Source organism: Oryzias latipes, chromosome 1 (assembly GCF_002234675.1).
Source record: "Oryzias latipes chromosome 1, ASM223467v1".
NCBI classification, from domain to species: Eukaryota; Metazoa; Chordata; class Actinopteri; order Beloniformes; family Adrianichthyidae; genus Oryzias; species Oryzias latipes.
The window spans coordinates 21,935,306-21,952,851 of record NC_019859.2 but is presented as its reverse complement, the minus strand read 5'-3'; the positions used below and the strand labels follow the sequence as shown (position 1 = coordinate 21,952,851).

Genomic DNA, 17,546 nt, shown 5'->3' with positions numbered 1-17,546 from the left:
TTGTTTTAGTTTTATATTTAATGCCAAGATAAGAATTACTGTAATGGCTGTAAAATTGAAACATATTCTATAAATGTAAAATATAAACAGTGAATGTTATATTTATTTGGGTACAGCAACACAACTCTGGCTATGACTGGGTTAAAAACAAACAAAAGTAAACTGAAATAATATGACAAGTTACACTGATCAAAGTAAAAAATAAACATACACATTTTAAGAGTCTTGTCCTCTGAAGTGATTTAGCCTCCCTCAGCATGGTCCTGCCGCACACAGGAAACACTTCTCCCCACACAGACAATGCAGGCATGCAAAGCCAATATTTTTACATAACATTTCTGAGTCTGTGATCCAGATGTGAGGGTTTTCTAAAGAAAGCTCTGCAGACAGAGTCTCTGCATTTCTGCAGGAAACATAAAGCACAAACAGAAAACTCCAGACTGAAGAAAATGCCGCTCGACTGAACAGTTTGCTGATTAACGAGCTTAAACTCTACAAACATTGGATCATTTTTACTTACTGATTGCAAAGGTTCTGATTTTTACCATCATGCAAACATGTTTGAAATGTGAAAACACATTCTGACCTTTTATGAAAACATTTCCAAAACCAAACACATGGCAAATGCATACTGCCTCTTTCATCAAAGAAAGGGGATTCCTTCAATCCAACATTCTTTTTTTTCTACACTGACTAACAAAAGGCATGTCACGGATGTCTGGATAACAGTATTGTCTGGTCTTTATTACTAAAGCTTGGAGAGCTCAAAATGGTTTTTAGCCACAATCAGCACTGCAAGGAGCATTGTTTATCTCAATTGTCTGCAGGAGCTTTTCAGTTTCAGTGCGACAGGTTTTTGTTGATCACAACATGATTCCAACTTGTTATTTCAGAGTAAATCAAAGAATATTGACACTTCCTAAACCTTTCATGTTCAATGACTAAGAGCAGTCCTCACTGCATTAAGTTGCTGTGTTGTTTACTGATGTGTCTGTTTCTGTCCCCCGTCTGCGTAAATGTCTGTCCGCAGTGGGGGCAGGAGTAAGGCCTCTCCCCCGTGTGCGTCCTCATGTGCACCATCAGCTTGTCCTTGCTGATGAAGCGTTTGGAGCAGCAGGTGCACGCGTAGGGTTTATCTCCGGTGTGGTAGCGCTGGTGCATCTTCAGCTCCGTCATGCGGCCGTACGTCCTCCCGCACTCGGGGCACTCGTAGCTGGGCCGCTGGTCCATGTGCTGCCGGCTGTGCAGGCGCAGGCCGCTGTTGGAGCTGAACTTCTTGCTGCACTGCTTGCACTGGAAGGGCTTCTCCCCCGTGTGGATGTGGGCGTGCAGCTTGAGGCTGGCGGCGGAGGGGAAGCCGTTGCCGCAGATGGAGCACAGGTGAGGCCTCTCCCCGGTGTGGATGCTCAGGTGCTTCTCCAGCTTGTTCTTGTTCAGGAAACTCTTGCCGCACACGGGGCAGGTTTGTGGCGGCTCCCCCTCATGCAGGCTCATGTGTTCAGTCAGCTCCACCAGCGTGGAGAAGGCGCTGTCACAGCGGGTGCAGGAGTAGGGCTTCTGCTTCTTGAACTTCCTGTGTTTGAGGCAGTGCTGCTCCAGATCCTCCTTCTGCTGGAAGGATTCGATGCAGCAGCTGCACTGGTAAGGCCTCTCTTCAGTGTGAGTCCGTAGGTGGTACTTGAAGGCCGTTAGCTGCAGGAAAACGCTGGCACAGTGAGGGCACTTAGACTCCCGTCTGTTGTGGACCAACACGTGCCTCTTATAGTGGGAGAGCTTGAGGAAATGCTTCTGGCACAAAGAGCAGAAATACTGTTCGGTTTGGTGACCTTGTTCGTGCTTCTTCAGAGCGTACTCCACCTTAAACTTCTTCCCGCAGATGCTGCAGGAGTAGGACTTCTGATGGACGCTCATATGAGCCTCGAGTTCTTCTGCGCTGGTGAAGCTTTCGTTACACTTTGGACACATGCCTTTGTTCTCCTTCACGTGGTTCTCCAGATGCTTGTTGAGGTCTTCTGGGAAGACAAAAACCTTCTGGCAGTCGGGGCACGTGTAGCACTCTGCGGTCGCTCCTTTCCGGTGAGTCATGAGGTGTCTTTTCAGATGGTACATTCGGCCAAACTCCTTGCCGCAGTCGCTGCAGACGAGGCTCCGAGGCGAGGACTCCACCTTGCGGTGCAGTTTGAGGTGGTTGGCGAGCGCAGCTTCCCCTTTGAACTGCTTATCGCAGGCGAAACACGTCAGGCCCCTGATGGCGTGGGTCTTTTTGTGCACTTTCAGATCCAGCCAGGTGTCGAAACTCTTCCCGCATTTGGAGCAGATGTGCTGCCCGAGGCCGTGCTGGTTCCGCACGTGTCTGGTCATGTGGTAGGACTGACTAAAGGTCATTTCACACACCGGACAGGCGAAGGGTTTCTCTTTAGTGTGCGTCCTCATGTGTCTGGCCAGTTTGTTGGATCCTTTGAAGTGCCGGTTGACACAGATAGGACAGAAATGTCCATCTCTTCTAGATTTTGCTGTTGCCTTTTGCTTCATTTGTCCTCCATTCTCAGACTCAGCTTCGCCGTTTTCACTGACGGAGGTAGAAACCTCAGGCTCTGTATCTGGACACATGCCGTCCTCCGGATCATTAGGTGGTTCCTCGGTTTTTACATCAACCTGATCACCACTTTGACCCTCCTCTTGGGAAGACAAGGCGGCGCTGTGTGACTTGACGTGAGCAGAAAACTCCTGAGCGTTGGAGAATTTTTCATTGCAGTCTAGACATAACAGAACTTTGGGTCGGTGCGTCTTCTTGTGTTTCTGGAGCTCCGTGCAGCTCTCCAGGCTCTCGCCGCAGGTGGCGCAGATGTGCTGGGCGGCACCGTGCAGGTTCCTCATGTGTCGGGTCATGTGGTAGGACTGGCTGAATGTCTTGCTGCAGAGCGGGCAGGTGAAGGGTTTTTCCTTTGTGTGGGTCCGCATGTGTCTGCCCAGCTTGTGTGCGTTTCTGAAGCGCCTGTTGGGGCATATGGGGCACACGGGGCCCTTCAGCTTTGTAGACGGCAACACAAAGTCGTCATCGTCTTCTTCGTTCTCACCGGCATCTTCTGCATCATCGCTGTCTTTGCCGGAGTCTTCCTCCTTCACCCTCAGCAGTGACACTGGATCTTCCTTTTCACCGTCATCCGAGACGCTGCAAGCCCCGTCGGACTCCTCCGGAGCTGGATCTTCCCCGTCGTTTTCATAGTACAGCTTATCATTGCTGTAGTAGTACTCGTCTTTGCGCGTAGGCGGCTTCACCGGGGGCTGAGCTGCACGCGTCTCGGCTTTAAGTCGTTGCTCCTCCCGGCGAGGTCGCCCTCGTTTGCGTTTGATTGGAACAGGAGGGTCAAAATCCTCTCCGATGTCCACGCTGACCTCATGGACATGGTACTGCGGAGACTCTTCCAAAAGCAGCTCCATGTCTCGAGCTATAGCCAACGCCGTGGGCAGGGTCAGATCCGTCCTCCTCATCAGCAGACTCTCTCGCAGTTGTGCGGAGTTTGTTTTATTGATCAGCTGATCCAGGATGACTTTATGTTTGGATTTTCGATATTTGCAAGGAATCGCCAGTTCTTCCAGCACGGATACAAACTGATCGGCGGTCTCTCCGGGCATCTGCACCCTCTGGTGGAATTTAAGGCGGTGCATCTGAGACGTGCTGCTGGAGTTAAAGTGAGAGGTCAGAGCTCCAACGGCAGCGGCGTACGTGCTTTCGTTCCGGATCAGGATTCTGAAGACGCGCTCCCCTTCGGTGCCGAGGCAGTTCTGCAGGAGCACCAGCTTGCTGGAGTCCGGCAGGTCCGTCTCCCCCAGGCCCCGCATGTAGCGCTCAAAAGCTTTAAGCCACTTGGGCCAAACCATGACCGGCTGAGAAACAGTGGGCAGAAAAGGTGGAGGAGGGGAGAGGATAAGGAGGAGTGGCTCAGGGAGGGGCTCCATGAAGACGTCCTCCTCCATCTTGTATTGCTGTACAGCCATTCCACACAATATGTGCGTTTTGTCCACAGAGGAGTCCAGTCGGATCTTCAGAACTATAATGCTACCTTCTTTGGTTGATCCTCAGATCTCGGATGTTTTGGCCCACTGGAGAAACCTTTGAAAACAAAAAAATAAAGCAAGGTTTAACCAAACATGTTCAAGTGAAACTACTTTGACCTGATCATTTTCTAAAAGATGGTATCCATTAGGCCTGCTCAATATATCGCAGATTTTTCGTTATCGTGACATCAAGATGTGCAAAACGCATATCGCAAAAGACGGCAAAAATTGCAATAAATGGTAGAAATAATTGTGCTAAAACAATCTTATGGCAGTTTGAAGTATTTAACCAATCAAATAAATCCATTTATGCATTTGATCAATTGGATGGATTCTTTGACGTTGTTGACTAATCGGATGGAGATTGAGAGAGTTGGATGTTCGCCTTTTGTAGACGAGGGTTTGTTCATATACCGCAAATTATCGTCATTGCAATATTGATCAGTGATGTCGCATATCGCGAATTTTCCTCATATCGTGCAGCTCTTGTATCAACTTTGAATCAACACAACAGAAAACTTCGCAAAAGATGTCTGCAGGAAAAAAAAGGAACCACAAGACATTAGAAAGAAACGTAGTGTGGAGAACTCACAAACCTGACGGTTTACTAGTTAGTGTGGCTGACGGTGAACAAAGAGGGTGCATTTACTTAATTTTACACTCTTCTTTACAAACCTTTCTAAATGATTTGACTTCCATCTGTAACTCTCTGCAGAGGTTTAAAACCTGATGTGAGTAAATGTAGTGAATGTATTTGGAAACACATTTGTCAATCTCCTAATACTTATTTTTATACTTTTTATAAAAATACAGAACATTTCTCAAATGTTCCGAGGTATTTTAACACAAACTAAGAAAAGTTTATGATAACACCACAGCGTTTTGCATCAAGAAATTGAGAATAGGGGGATACATCTGCCAAAAGTTGGTATATTTACCCTTTTTATGAATCCAGTGAGTTGAGGTGTCAAGTTCAAACTGGGTTATTTTGGTTCAAATGCAAAAACCCATCGTTGTTCCGCCCACAGTGCCCTCTGATTTGTTACACAGGCCACCATATGAATTATGCTGCATTCACACCAGAAGCCATTTGCGCGCCAAATTCACGCCTGCCGCCTCTTTGGACGCCTTTATGCCCTGGAGCAACCACCAATGTTTTTCTGGACTTCATTCGTTTCCGCATCATGAAAAACATGGATGATGTTGAGCGAGTAGCTTGGGTTTATGTTTTGGAGAGCTCTACAGAAGCACAGGCAAGCGCGTCGTCGTGGGCCTGAAAGTTACTTCCGTCTGTCTGTGGCCCAGTTTGAGCATTAATCCAAGAGGGCAAAGCCAAACAAAACAAGACAGGAGGATCTTTTTATTATTGTCTCGATGGAAATAAGAAAAACATCATAAGCCCCTGGAGCTGGAGGGATCGCGCCAGAGGCGTCTTCGGTGCTACAATTCAAAGGGCATTTTCAGGCTTTCAACAGTTACTCCAATATCTTCATCACCATCAGCACACACTTTTTGTGAATTAAAACTAATTCCCTTTTTTTTTTTAAATACAGTTATAGTTGGCAAGGGCCCCATCACATAAACTGTAAGTTTACAAGAAAAATGACAATTATTTAAAGGTTAAAAAGCTGAATGCAGTCAGTTGTGTCTTGAGTGAAGATGAAGACTGTTATCCTTCACCAAGAGGTTCTGAGCTGTGAGGGCTGCAGGTCTAAATGAACTCTGGGTTAGGCAGGTAAACAGATGAGACACCGCTGGATTATTTTTCCTCTGACACACGAATGCATCGCTGTCTCAGGTGTGGAGAACCAACATAGAACTCTCTGCAACAGCCTGCAAGCTAAGTAGTGGGCCGGAACATGGAGGACAACTCGCTTCAATGACAGCCACAAACAAATGTTAGCTGTCACAGCTTCCCTTACGGCAGTGGATCTTGAATTTTTTCTCTTACCCCCCCCCCCCCCCCCCCCCCCCCAAAGAAAAAAAAACAAAAAAAACAACAACAACAAAAACATATATCATTTTAAACTTATCAACTACATGAAATCATCCTATTTCACATTCCACAAATCAGAAGCTGTGTTTAATGTATTCTTTACTATCCAAATCATGATTTAGTCCAGGTTTGAGAAGTCCAGTTCCAGGGGGTTTTCAATAGGATCTGGTTTTAGGTACAATCAGTGCGTAAAATGTGATAAAATCATCCTATTTCACATTTTCACAAATCAGACACTGTGTTTTATTGTATTCTTTACTATCCAATGCATAATTTAATCCAAGTTTGAGCAGTCCAGGTCCTGTGGTTTTTCCTAGGTGGTTGCTTCTCAAATAGTGGGGCGACAGGGGGGGCGACAGGGGGGGCGCGCAGATGTGGCGGTTATAGGCAAAGGTAATAGGGGCAATTGCCCGGGGAACAAATTTAACGGGGGGCGGTGGTGACAGCAGCTCAGTGCTTTGAAAAAAAATTGCGTCACTATTGGTTTCCTATTATCTGTTATATGACAAAGTTTGGAACAGCCTGAAACTGTGAATTACCGTCCCTGCAGCTGCTCCTGTCTCCTGATGAAAGGGGAGGGGTAGCACAGCCTGGATTACGCAACACCAGGATCATCATGTGCCTTTAGATTCCTCAGCTCATGCTAATAATGTCATTATTTATGAACTATTGTAGACATTTTGATGATGTGTCTTTATTTTCCATAAATGTTTTCTTTGTCTGCCTATCATTTAGTTGGTGTCCGTATTTGACATAAAGACAGCAGGTAATGCAGGACAACAGCTGCACTTTATGAGATCAGAAATAAACAATCATTAAGAAAAGAAATCAATTTTTTTTACCTATTTCTTCAGACTAAAAACGGTAATGTTTCAGATCAATTTACGTTTAATATTATTTATTAATTGAATTATTTGTCTCAGCATCAAATGGTTCAGTTGGTCAAAATGTTTCTAGTTTAAATAAGGAATGACAGATTTTTTTTTATTTTAGACACTTTAAGCTTCTTTTCTGTTTTAGACTATAACAGGGTTTCTGTGGCTAAATAAAGTTAATATTTGTTTAAAGTGGATTTATATTGCTTTTTTTCTTTTGTTAATGTTAAAAGATACAACTTATGGTATACTTACACAATTTTTATAGATACTAGCCTAATATATTGTCACAGCGCGAGTTTAAGTGTGTGTGTGCGGGGGGGGGGGGGGGGGGGCATTTTCTTTTTCCTAGGGGGGCCTGGCAAAAAATAATTGAGATGAGAATCACTGGGTTAGTGTAACATTCATACATCTAAACTGCTTTTTTTTTTCCTTGGGGGGGGGGGGGGGCTGGAGCCTATCCCAGCCACCTGTGGGCGGGGCAGAGGACACCCACAAATCACACAGCCATGCACACTCACATTCACACCTAGGGTCAATTTACAGTAGCCAGTTAACATATGATTCGCTACTAAACCCAGAATAATGCATTTGATTGTTATTACACTTTGGGAGCCAGTTTAGCTCGTGCTGGTTTGCGGCGCCTTCCGTCCGTGAAACCCGGGTTCGACTCCGGGCTGCTCCCTGTTCCCTTCTCTACCTCTGCCGGTTCCAAGCCCGGTTTGAGAAGGTTGCGTCAGGAAGGGCATCCGGCGTAAAACATTGCCAAATTTACCATGCGACTCGTTCGCTGTGGCGACCCCTGATGGGAGAAGCCGAAAGTGGAAGAAGATTGTTATTACACTTTAACTCACATTATGATGGAGACACACCTCAGTGTGCCTTTTGGGAGATTTAACTTTATGCACTGAATTTAAAGATATGTAAGATTGCCAACAGTCAGGGACATGTTAAGTCATCATGTTAACATTTATCAGCTGAAAAGAACCTGTGATAAACATGCTAAAGGCTAAATAAGACTTTTTCCTCCATCACTTGTGTTTTCTTTGTGCTCACTGCTGGTGAGGCTGCAGACCTCAACTGTGTCATTTTACATTTAGCTGCTTGTTTTTCCTAAAAAGGCTACATATCCTAGACTGCATCCCCCCCCCTTTTTTTAAATCTTAAAATGTGTTTTTATTATTAGTTTTAGTAACCAAGAACAAAGTTAAGTGAAATATTTGTGATGACTGACAGTCTGAAAGCGGAGGCCCCCAGAATAACTGCGCTAAAACCGCCCCTGTGATGAATAACATAAAAATGTCTGTGGGGCGGATTGAACGAAACGAGATGTTCTTGCATCTTTAACTTCAGACTAGCAGAGTATCACAGATGTACGCGCACAAGATGGTATGGACAAAACGAATAATAAAAAAATAAGAGGAAAACTCACCAAAAACACTACACGCCGCAACGACACAGGAGGTTCCGGGCGGGCAGCTGCAGCTCCAAGCTCCGTTCCTCCTGGTCCCTGCATTTAGCTCTATGCTGGGCTGTGTGGTGAAATGGTTACAGCGAAAGCTGGAATGGGATTTTACGACATTTGATGATAAATGAAGGTGTTGAGAGAAAAAAACATGTTTGTTTATTGTTCTTCTTCCAGACACCGCAGCAGCTCACGAGGTCGTCTTTGTTGCACAACAGCGCCCCCTTGTGGTACGGAGGGTTAAAACACACTAAGTCAAGTTGGACCAACTTGATCCATAACATCCATTCAGTTCTTAAGCGTTCTTTGTGAAGCATTACAAAGAAATTATGGACCATTAGAAATATTTACAATAAACAAAAAACTCAATAAAGACATTTCTAAGGAATATAATAGAGTTCAAACAGGAATTCACTTTTTACAGGTTTTTATTTTGGAATATGTTTGTTACGGGAGTTTGCCACTAACTGTATCAGCTTTATCTAATTGGTGTAATGATAATTATTTTTGCTTTTGTTGAGAAATGTAAAAAAATGTTCAGATTATATGCTTTGTGGAACTTGTTTCTGAGAATTAGTTACTATATAATGCTGTTTACATAGTAAAACTAGTCAGAAGCAACATGTTGAGCAATGATTAGTATTGGGTAATATTAAAGAATGCAAGTTTTTTGTGACTTCCTAAGCTGAAATTTGATTTTTTTAAATAGAAAAACTAGAAGTTTCCCATACCGGTTTTCTGATTTTTATTTTATTGTTTTTTTTTTTCCAAAGAAAGCCAGAGGTGGCAGAAACCTTTTCTAATGCAGTGAGAACAGTGATGCAACCAATACATGTATTGAAAAAAATATGTTGTTATTGCACAAACACACGTTCAGAGTATAAATCACACCACACAGGTAAACAACAATAATTTATTCACACTCTATGGGGCCAAAACAGGCGTGACGGTAGGAGGAAAGCATCTGGCTGCATGAAGACAAATCATACATGAAGAAAACACGTATGAGCTTTATCTGTGGCCAAAGAGAAGTACAATATACACAAGTATCAGTCTGGTTCCTGCTGGAGGAGGTTTTGAAAGAAGAGTACCATCAACATTTTTGATAAGAGCATATTGGACAGAAATAACACTGTAAGATCTTTCAAACTCCTTCAACTCTGTGATTGTTGCTTATTTTTTAAGACATATTTCATCAAAATATTCCTCTGTTTTTCTCTCATTACCGACAGAAAGAAAACATCCGTCAGAGCGTTTTCAAATTCAAAAGCGTAACTAAACTACGGTATGTAGAACAAAACAGGAACTAAAAAGAGGTTTTGCTATACAAAATCAAGTTTAAAAATATAAACACGCACAATGGCACACTTTGCTTTGCAGTGAACAACACAGACAGAGGAGGAGGCGTCAAAGGTGAGGACAGAGCCATTTTACACGCATGCAAGTGCTCACACGTGTCACACTCAGACCTGTAAAAAAGAGTGAAGAGACTAAAGGTAATGGTTGGGGGTTTTGGCTCAGTGCAAGCATTATGGCTTGGAAGGCTGCGGTAAAAGGACAACAGGCAGTAAACAGTAAAAAACACACTTTCAGTATTTTCCAATCCAAACATCGCACATTGCTCTCAGATCATTCATCGCTCGTGAGGATGAGAAGGTCCTGAAAGCACATCTGCTCACACTCACTCTGTCCTTTTCAAGTTTAAAAACTGATTGTTTCTGTTCTTTGCTAGCCGACAGCTTGTAGTTCTGTGCATGAAGCAGCCTGTCAGCAAAAGCTGCTCCTCTCTGCACCACCTGCAGATGATCTCCTGTCTCTCAGCAGGTGGGGGGGCTGTAATGATCCATTAGGGAGCACAGAGGAAGTGTAGATAGAAGAAGCTAAGGAGGAGTTTTGTGCAGAAATCCCAGCTTCCTTTGGCTGCAGGGTGAAGTCTCAGGTGTAAACTGGAAATGGGTGGATGTGGTCGCTGCTCCCGGCTCTTGTTGCAGAGTCTCAGAGCATCAGGACATGCCAGTAAGAATGTGCAGCAAACAAGAACAGCGTGTGTGTGTGTGTGTGTGTGAACGGTGACACAGAGGCTTAGAACACTGAAAGAACACCCACTTGCTGGACTGGTTCTTTATGGACGAGGAGAGAAGGGAACTTCAGTTCTTTGTGGCAACACTGGCTGCTCTGTTAGAAGTTCTGCAGTCCAGATGCTCACAGTCCCCCCCTCGCCTCCTTCCACATGTATGTGCGCGTACTATTTTGTGCAGACTTTTGTCTCAAGAGTCAAACAAAGGAGGAGAATCCCGTCACAGGCGTGCGGGACCCTGGCGGGTTGGTGTTGGGGTTAACGTGTGTGTGAGCGGGCTGCCCTGTGGGCGTGTACGCTCCGCCTGTGCTGTGCTGGGTCACAACGGTCTGGTAGTAGGGCTCAGTGTCTGCAGTGGCGCACTCTTCGTAGCCAAAAGAGGAGCTGATCCCTTTCAGACCTTTGGGCTGTCGCTTCCAGGAGTTGTAGTAGGTCGGGTCGCTCATGTAGTGGTTCACAAAGGAGTGCTTTGGCTGCTCGTCCTCATAGTCGCTGTCTGTTAACTGGACACATAAAGGACTCAGTCAGACAACTATTTGGTCACATGTCGCCATATGGTTTTTTTTAACCCTTGAGCTATCTTAGATGACTCCACCCTTACATTGACGTGTTCTCTCTACCATGACAAAGGTGGATAAAGGTGGAGAGGATTTCATGTAATCCATGGACACCAGTGAAGATCACAAATCATTGAAGAAAAAAGGTTCAGAGCACTGTCTAGTGGGTCTAGATGACCCAACTTTCAATGGTAAAGTGCCTAGGATAGCACAAGGGTTACACCAGTAGATCTTTTAGGATAATTTTGGAATCTTGCGTAAGAACTTTGGCATTTGTCTTTCTCTCATTGTGTCATATTAGTTGGTTAGTTGTAAACTCCATTTGGACAATTTGAATACAGATGGGAAAAAGGAAAGTCAAGTGTGCACTTCACTAAGAATATCCAATAAAATTGCAGCTATATAGAAGGTCTTGATTAAAATGTTTCCTTTTTACCTTTCAAAATACAATATTTTGTGTATTTTTAAGTGTGCTTGGGTTATCTCAATCATTTGAAGGGGGGGCTCTGTTTTTTTTTTTGCTGAGTCCTTATGACACTTGAGATTTTGGTGTTGAAAGGATCTCCGAAAAGCCTAAAATTTTCATTGTGGATGTCTTTAACACATCTCAAACCAGTCTCATACTGTTCTCAAATTGGTTTACTGAGTCAAAAAGCTTAAAAAATAAGATAACTTTGTTAGAAGCTGTCACAAAGTATATCTGAGGTAACTGAACTCAATTACACAAGCAGTCCACGTCATTTATTATAAAACAGTCTTTTTAAGTGATTCAGAGAGAGTTGCTGGTAATTCTCAAACTTTTAGCACTTCTGTGTGTGAGTTTCTTTAAGCCTTTGAGATTCTGGAACACTTTTACATTTGGTCGGAGCTCAGATATTTGATGCTGTCGGCTAAAGAGACTGTTGGAGTTACAACACAATAAAGACTAACTGATCTTACTTTCACACTCAAGCAAACATACTGACAGAACATGCCGCTGCCCCCCCGTCCCCTGACTAATAGAGCAATACCTCGGACTCAGAGACCTCGGTGGGTTTCTCAGTGAGGGTGGTGCTCTCTGTGAGCACAGCTCCATTATAGTTGTTACAGATGTCCTCGTCAGAGTAGTGAAGGCCTCCTGGACTGGGCCTGGGAGGAGACCTGGGATCGGATTCAGACAGGGAGTCTGTCATTTGCTGAGCAAGTCAGGAAAAACGTGAATGTGAGGAGCCAGACGCAGCTGGAGCTCACCTGGTCCCGTTCTTTTTCAGAAAGGAGGTCTTGGTGTTAAGCGTCCTGCTGTTCAGCTCCAGAGCGGCGAAGCCCCCGTTGTCAAGTGTGACCGATTCCTCTCCTGCTGTTATGTGTTTACCTGTGGAGAAAAACAACACTTACACATTTATTACTGCTGCACGCTTCTTCATGCTTTTAGCTTCTTCGGTTTAAAGTCGCACTTCAATCATCTTTTGACCTGTTGTTATAGTGTTCCCAGTGGTCTTTTAACCCTCAAGCGACCAATCTATTTTACTGACTGTAATGACCGAGTGGGGTCATTTATGACCCCATTGTGTTCTGTACAGGGATCCTTATTATGAATGGCTGGATGGGGGGTTTATCATACCAAAACTACTCCCTGTGTTTAAGACAGGTTTTTTTTTTTTCAATGATCTAATGTAATATGTGTTTGCTAACAATATTTTTATTGCAAGAAATAACCAAAACACAGACTTTAAGAACAACGCAACATTTATTTAGACAGTCCTTGTTCCAACTTGCAAAAGGATAATTTTTTTAGCAACCTAAATTAAAACGTACATTATAAAAAAAGAGGAGTTTGAGTAGAAATATTTAACTTATGTTGAGCTAGCATACTGCTAACATCAACAAAAATAATTAGCTGAGTTGCTGACTAGGGAACATGCTACAATTGGTAAGGAAGTCATCCTACTCAGAACACATTCGATCAACTTATGTTACTACTATGCCTGTGTTTAAAACAAAAACCACACAAACATCTTGTTTGTACATGTGTAATATGATATCAAAAAATAACTGAAAATTGTAACTGTCAAAAGCAGATACTCAGTTATGAAAACAAGTTCAGTCAAAGCTCTTGAAATGAAATTCATCGATGTACTACAAACCACTTGTTTGTGGCTATGTTCTGGCCACACTGGCTGGTTGCATGAAGCACACGCCCGTGACACTTTCCTGTAGATGCTGCGTGGGCAAAACGAACAGCGCTTGCGTTTGCCAGGTACTGCAGCAACTGCAGGCTGCTCTGCAGGGTTAGCAGGACCAACACTAATGCTTGCTATTGCTTTCCTAGTTGCTTTATGGAGGTTATGAATCTGTGACCTTTTCTCTACATGTGGCTTCACTAGTTCATACCCAAGCTCTTTGAGAAGGGTTAGCCCTAACCCTAACCCTTTTCATAATCACTTTGGGCTTTAAGTATTAGTCTCAGCTTCAGCATCTGTAAATCTTGCTAGACTAGGTCTGTTGGCAATGGTTCACTGCAATACAATATCAAGGACTGATTAGAAGTGGAACATTTTAATAAAATTGAATAACCAATGTTTAAAAACCAGTGCTTCTCTTCGGGGTCATAAATGACCCCACAAGAGTTTGTGATGTCTACGCCACACAAATTGCCTGATCCCTGCAAAATACTATGAAACTGTGTAGAATTAGTAGACTGACAAACTCATGGTAGGGAAAAAAAATTGAATAAAAAACAAAGATCTGGCACATTAAATTATATGGCTGGGGTCATAAATGACCCCACCCGGTCGCTTGAAGATTAAATATAATGATGCCGTTTTTAGCAAAATCCAAAAACCTGTGTTGTTTTCTAGGACATAGTTTCTACACAGTGACAGTAGTTCATTAGAAATTCACGTCTGAGTTATGAAAGGGACTGTTGTCACAGAGCAAGCCACTTCCCATCACCGATAAGTGAGAGTTCTCTGTTTACATGCTCTCCTGCTAGCTTACAGCCCCTCAAACCTCTGGCCTAACATTAACGGTGTAACAAAGATGGCGATCAACATCTGAGCTATCCAGCCGTACAATTTTGAGCCAGATGCCAGCTCAGACAAGGAAAAAAAAGATGTAATGGATCTATTTGTCTGTAAGCGGATGCATCAGAATGGAGCAGAGCATCCATCCAGCATATTTTCTACATCACAAATCAGCTCTTTTTCTAACTGCATTTTTCGTCTGCTCCTGATTCATAATGATTTGCATAAAGAAATGCAATTTTAAGCCTAATGTTCTTCACAAATGTCCTCAATCAACACATTAATGCCAAAAGAACATATTCAAAACAGGATTTTTATACAAGCGCTTTCTTTAAGATTTAAAAAAAAAGAACAAGTCATACATTTGTTTCGATGTCTGCAATGTTTCTGCACACATCCATGTTTTTAAAAATATACTACAAATGTTCAACTCTACTGAATTCTCCGTCCTGACCACAATTTGCAGCTTTTAACTCGGCATTTCCTTGTTACTCTTCCTGTGTTCAGACGTTTCTGTCTCTTGCTGCTTTATCGGCTGAAGTGCCACATCTCAACCCACAGCATGGTCCCCGGTCTCTCCTCCAACAGCCTCAGAAATCCCTTTCAACAATGCAATTTGCCTTCAGTCTGAATCCCAAACAAACTGTGAAATCTAATGTTGAATGTTTTCCAGCATGTTGTAGTGTGAGCACTGATGAGCTGAGGCGCAGAGACAACACGCTACAACCCCAAACGATGACCTGCTATTTAAAAGGAGTGGATGAGGGCAATGATGGCATATTTACACTGAACACTTATCCACCGCTAACAATGAAAACATCACAACCAGAGAGAATATTAGAAGTACTCTGATAGAGCGCTTTTAATCAGGTTAATGGTTGGCTTTTCATTGAAATTGATATAAAAAATCCCTAATGTAAACACTTCAATCAGATCAGACCAATCCAAATCAGCTCAGTGACGTTTTAAATTAGATTAAGGACAGTGGTGTCAGTCTGTTCACAACCCAATCAAGGAGGACATGTAATCATGTTTACACTCAGTCTGATTTTTTGGATGAGAACAAAATGAGTGTTCACACTTGAACCTTGTGAGGACTCGGTGAGTTTGTGCTGAAAATGATGACAGTAGCAGTAAAACAGAACAGTCGGGGGGCTTTGTAGAGACAGCTGAAACTACAGATGATGTTCAGTGACAGAGCTTCGCTCCTCATCTGTAAGATCCACAGAGAGGAGCTGCCTCCCAGCAGTCACTGTGTCAGACTTTCAAACACAGAGTCTGCTCAGCAGCTGGAAGGAGCACAAAGCGAGGAGGACCGGTGAAGTCGGCCTTTCGTTTGTCTGTCTGTGGACAAGCTTTTTTATGGGAAAACCAAAAGACTGCAGGACACAACAAATCTTTATTCTGATGACAAGAATAATTATTGTTTTACATTTTTCCCTCCAAGATTTCCTTTATTCGAAAAGGCATCAGGTTTCTACGTGTCAGAAATTTATAGATCCAAATACTTAAACATTATTGGACCTTTGCATTTAGTGTCCATTCCACTGCTCACATTGTAAACTTTGGACTGAAAATAAAAAACATCCACATAATTTGGTGTCACATTATTTCCACACACTCCAGACAATATTGGTCAGGAAGGCAGACGCAACACAATACGAGCTCCTGTTTATGTTACAGCTGTAGTCACATGCACCCGTTGTTGCGGGTTTTAGGGTTGTCCAGGCCTGTGGTGGGTCATGGACTGATTCAATGCGCCCTGTGCAGTTCACAGAGTTCTGGGGTGGGGGGGCGAACAATCTGTATGACGTGCCTGCGTCTCACCTACTTCACCCTCACTCACTCTCATATGTTGTTTTAGTGTTCGCTTCTAGCTGTCTATGACCCTCATATTTCATACAGGCTATCTGTACGCCGCAGTTTTAGCCCACATCCAGCCCGTATCCACCCATGGGGGCAGTTGTGCCTAAGGCTTGACTGATAACAGTAGACAAACAAACAAAACAACAGTGACTGCTTTTCAGTTATTTTGAAGCTACTGATAAAAGATCTGCTGATGACCAAATGACAACACTATAGCACTGTTCTAGCAGGAAGAAAGCTTTCATTCAAACAAGCGGGCTCATTGTGACTCAGTGGGTAAATCAAAGGTGGAAACAGTCTGAATGTTCCCCAAATTCAACAATTCATGTGGAAGAGTAAATCAGGCCTAATAGATTGACAGTGTCTTCTACTTCACAAGTGCAGAGGGATAGCTTGGACATCCTTGTTGTTGTCAGTTATTGAGATTGTTTAGTAAATCATTAATGCTGTAAAACTGATGTTTTATTGACTCAGTTTGACTATGGTTGCATCTCACAAGGGTGCGTCTGCTGGTGACCAGAGTTTTCACATTTTCTTTGTAGTCTTTGCAGTTATCCATGTTTTTCTTGCTGCAGAGGGTAGATCTTTTGTGGCTGGAAGGATGAACCGTTTAGAATGTTTCTCTGTGAAGATCCCTCCAGAGGTCTCTGTCAACTATCTCAAATCCACTTTTAACTGTTTAAAGCGCCCAAAATGATAGAAGTTTGAGACAACTTGGAGACGGACTGGGAAACTTGATTATTATTGATTGGAAATAAAACAGATATTTCCCAAACCAGGAGTGTTGATTTTTATGCAGCAGTTCGTGAATGTTTTGCCAAATTGTGCCGGGGGTTTGTACCATACTCCTGCAATGAGAATGAAAGTACACAACAGAACCACAAACCTGAGCCACAAGCTTTGTATTTGCTGCTGTGTCCATGCAGCAGCAGAGTGAAGACCAGGACCAGAATGAGGATTAGCCCTACCAGAGCCATGACCAGGAGAAACCACCATTCTTCATAAAAGGGACGCTCGGAGAGAGCTGCAGATGGAGACAAAGAAGGGTCACAAAATATACCCCAATAAATATAAACATTTATAATTCCCTTTTACTCCCATTCAGTCTTCTTGAAACAATTCAGGCGTTTGCAGACAGGTTTGAAGCCTTTAGTCCAAATTTCTGCAAACTGAGGCTCAGAGCCACATGCGGCTCTTTTGTCCCTCCACTGTGGCTCTTTGACTTTGATGAAAAATACTAACAATTTGAATGTTGTCGATCTTAAAAATATCCCTTCAGGGGTCGCCACAGCGTATCAGCTTGGGCTGGTTCACACAGGCGGTTCGGCAAAGATTTTTTACACCAGATGCTCTTCCTGACACAACTCTGTATTTTATCCGGGCTGGGGACCGGCACAGGAGGATCCAGACCTGGACTCTCTTGTGGTTACATAGTAAGGCAGTAGTGTGGAGGGTCTTCCCCACACTACTGCCTAGACCCACACTGGATGAAGCTTATTGCACCCCTTAGAATTGAACACTGGTCTGATTGCTGAGCTATACAGCTGCTCATACAATTTGAATAAATAATGGTTTGGTTTATTTGTTTATGTTAAGTTTTGTCATTTATGATTAGATAACAGACAAGAAAACTGATGACAGACAAAACA

General features: G+C 43.3%; 2 protein-coding genes across 3 annotated transcripts in view; both read right to left on the bottom strand.

The window, feature by feature from the left end:
* On the bottom strand, positions 1 to 8,596 carry LOC101163145 (zinc finger protein 420). The gene is made up of 2 exons (XM_004066035.4): positions 8,363 to 8,596; positions 1 to 4,114 (listed from the first exon to the last, which is right to left on the bottom strand). The coding sequence occupies exon 2, from the start codon at positions 3,997 to 3,999 to the stop codon at positions 955 to 957; it is 3,045 nt and encodes a 1,014-aa protein (XP_004066083.2). The 5' UTR covers positions 4,000 to 4,114; positions 8,363 to 8,596; the 3' UTR covers positions 1 to 954.
* Positions 8,597 to 9,294: 698 nt separating this feature from the next.
* sdk1 (sidekick cell adhesion molecule 1) overlaps positions 9,295 to 17,546 on the bottom strand; it is a 306,103-nt gene continuing 297,851 nt past the window's right edge. For both annotated transcript variants that reach the window (XM_020704342.2, XM_011477316.3), the window contains 4 exons: positions 16,784 to 16,921; positions 12,260 to 12,380; positions 12,040 to 12,169; positions 9,295 to 10,975 (listed from right to left, as the gene is read on the bottom strand). In XM_020704342.2, coding sequence (XP_020560001.2) covers positions 10,670 to 10,975; positions 12,040 to 12,169; positions 12,260 to 12,380; positions 16,784 to 16,921 — 695 coding nt within the window. In that variant the 3' untranslated portion in view covers positions 9,295 to 10,669. The remainder of the gene's footprint in view (positions 10,976 to 12,039; positions 12,170 to 12,259; positions 12,381 to 16,783; positions 16,922 to 17,546) is intronic.

What these genes read in the sequence shown, in the direction of transcription:
- LOC101163145 (XM_004066035.4), bottom strand. Translation starts at nt 3,999, where the DNA reads ATGGCTGTACAGCAATACAAGATGGAGGAGGACGTCTTCATGGAGCCC.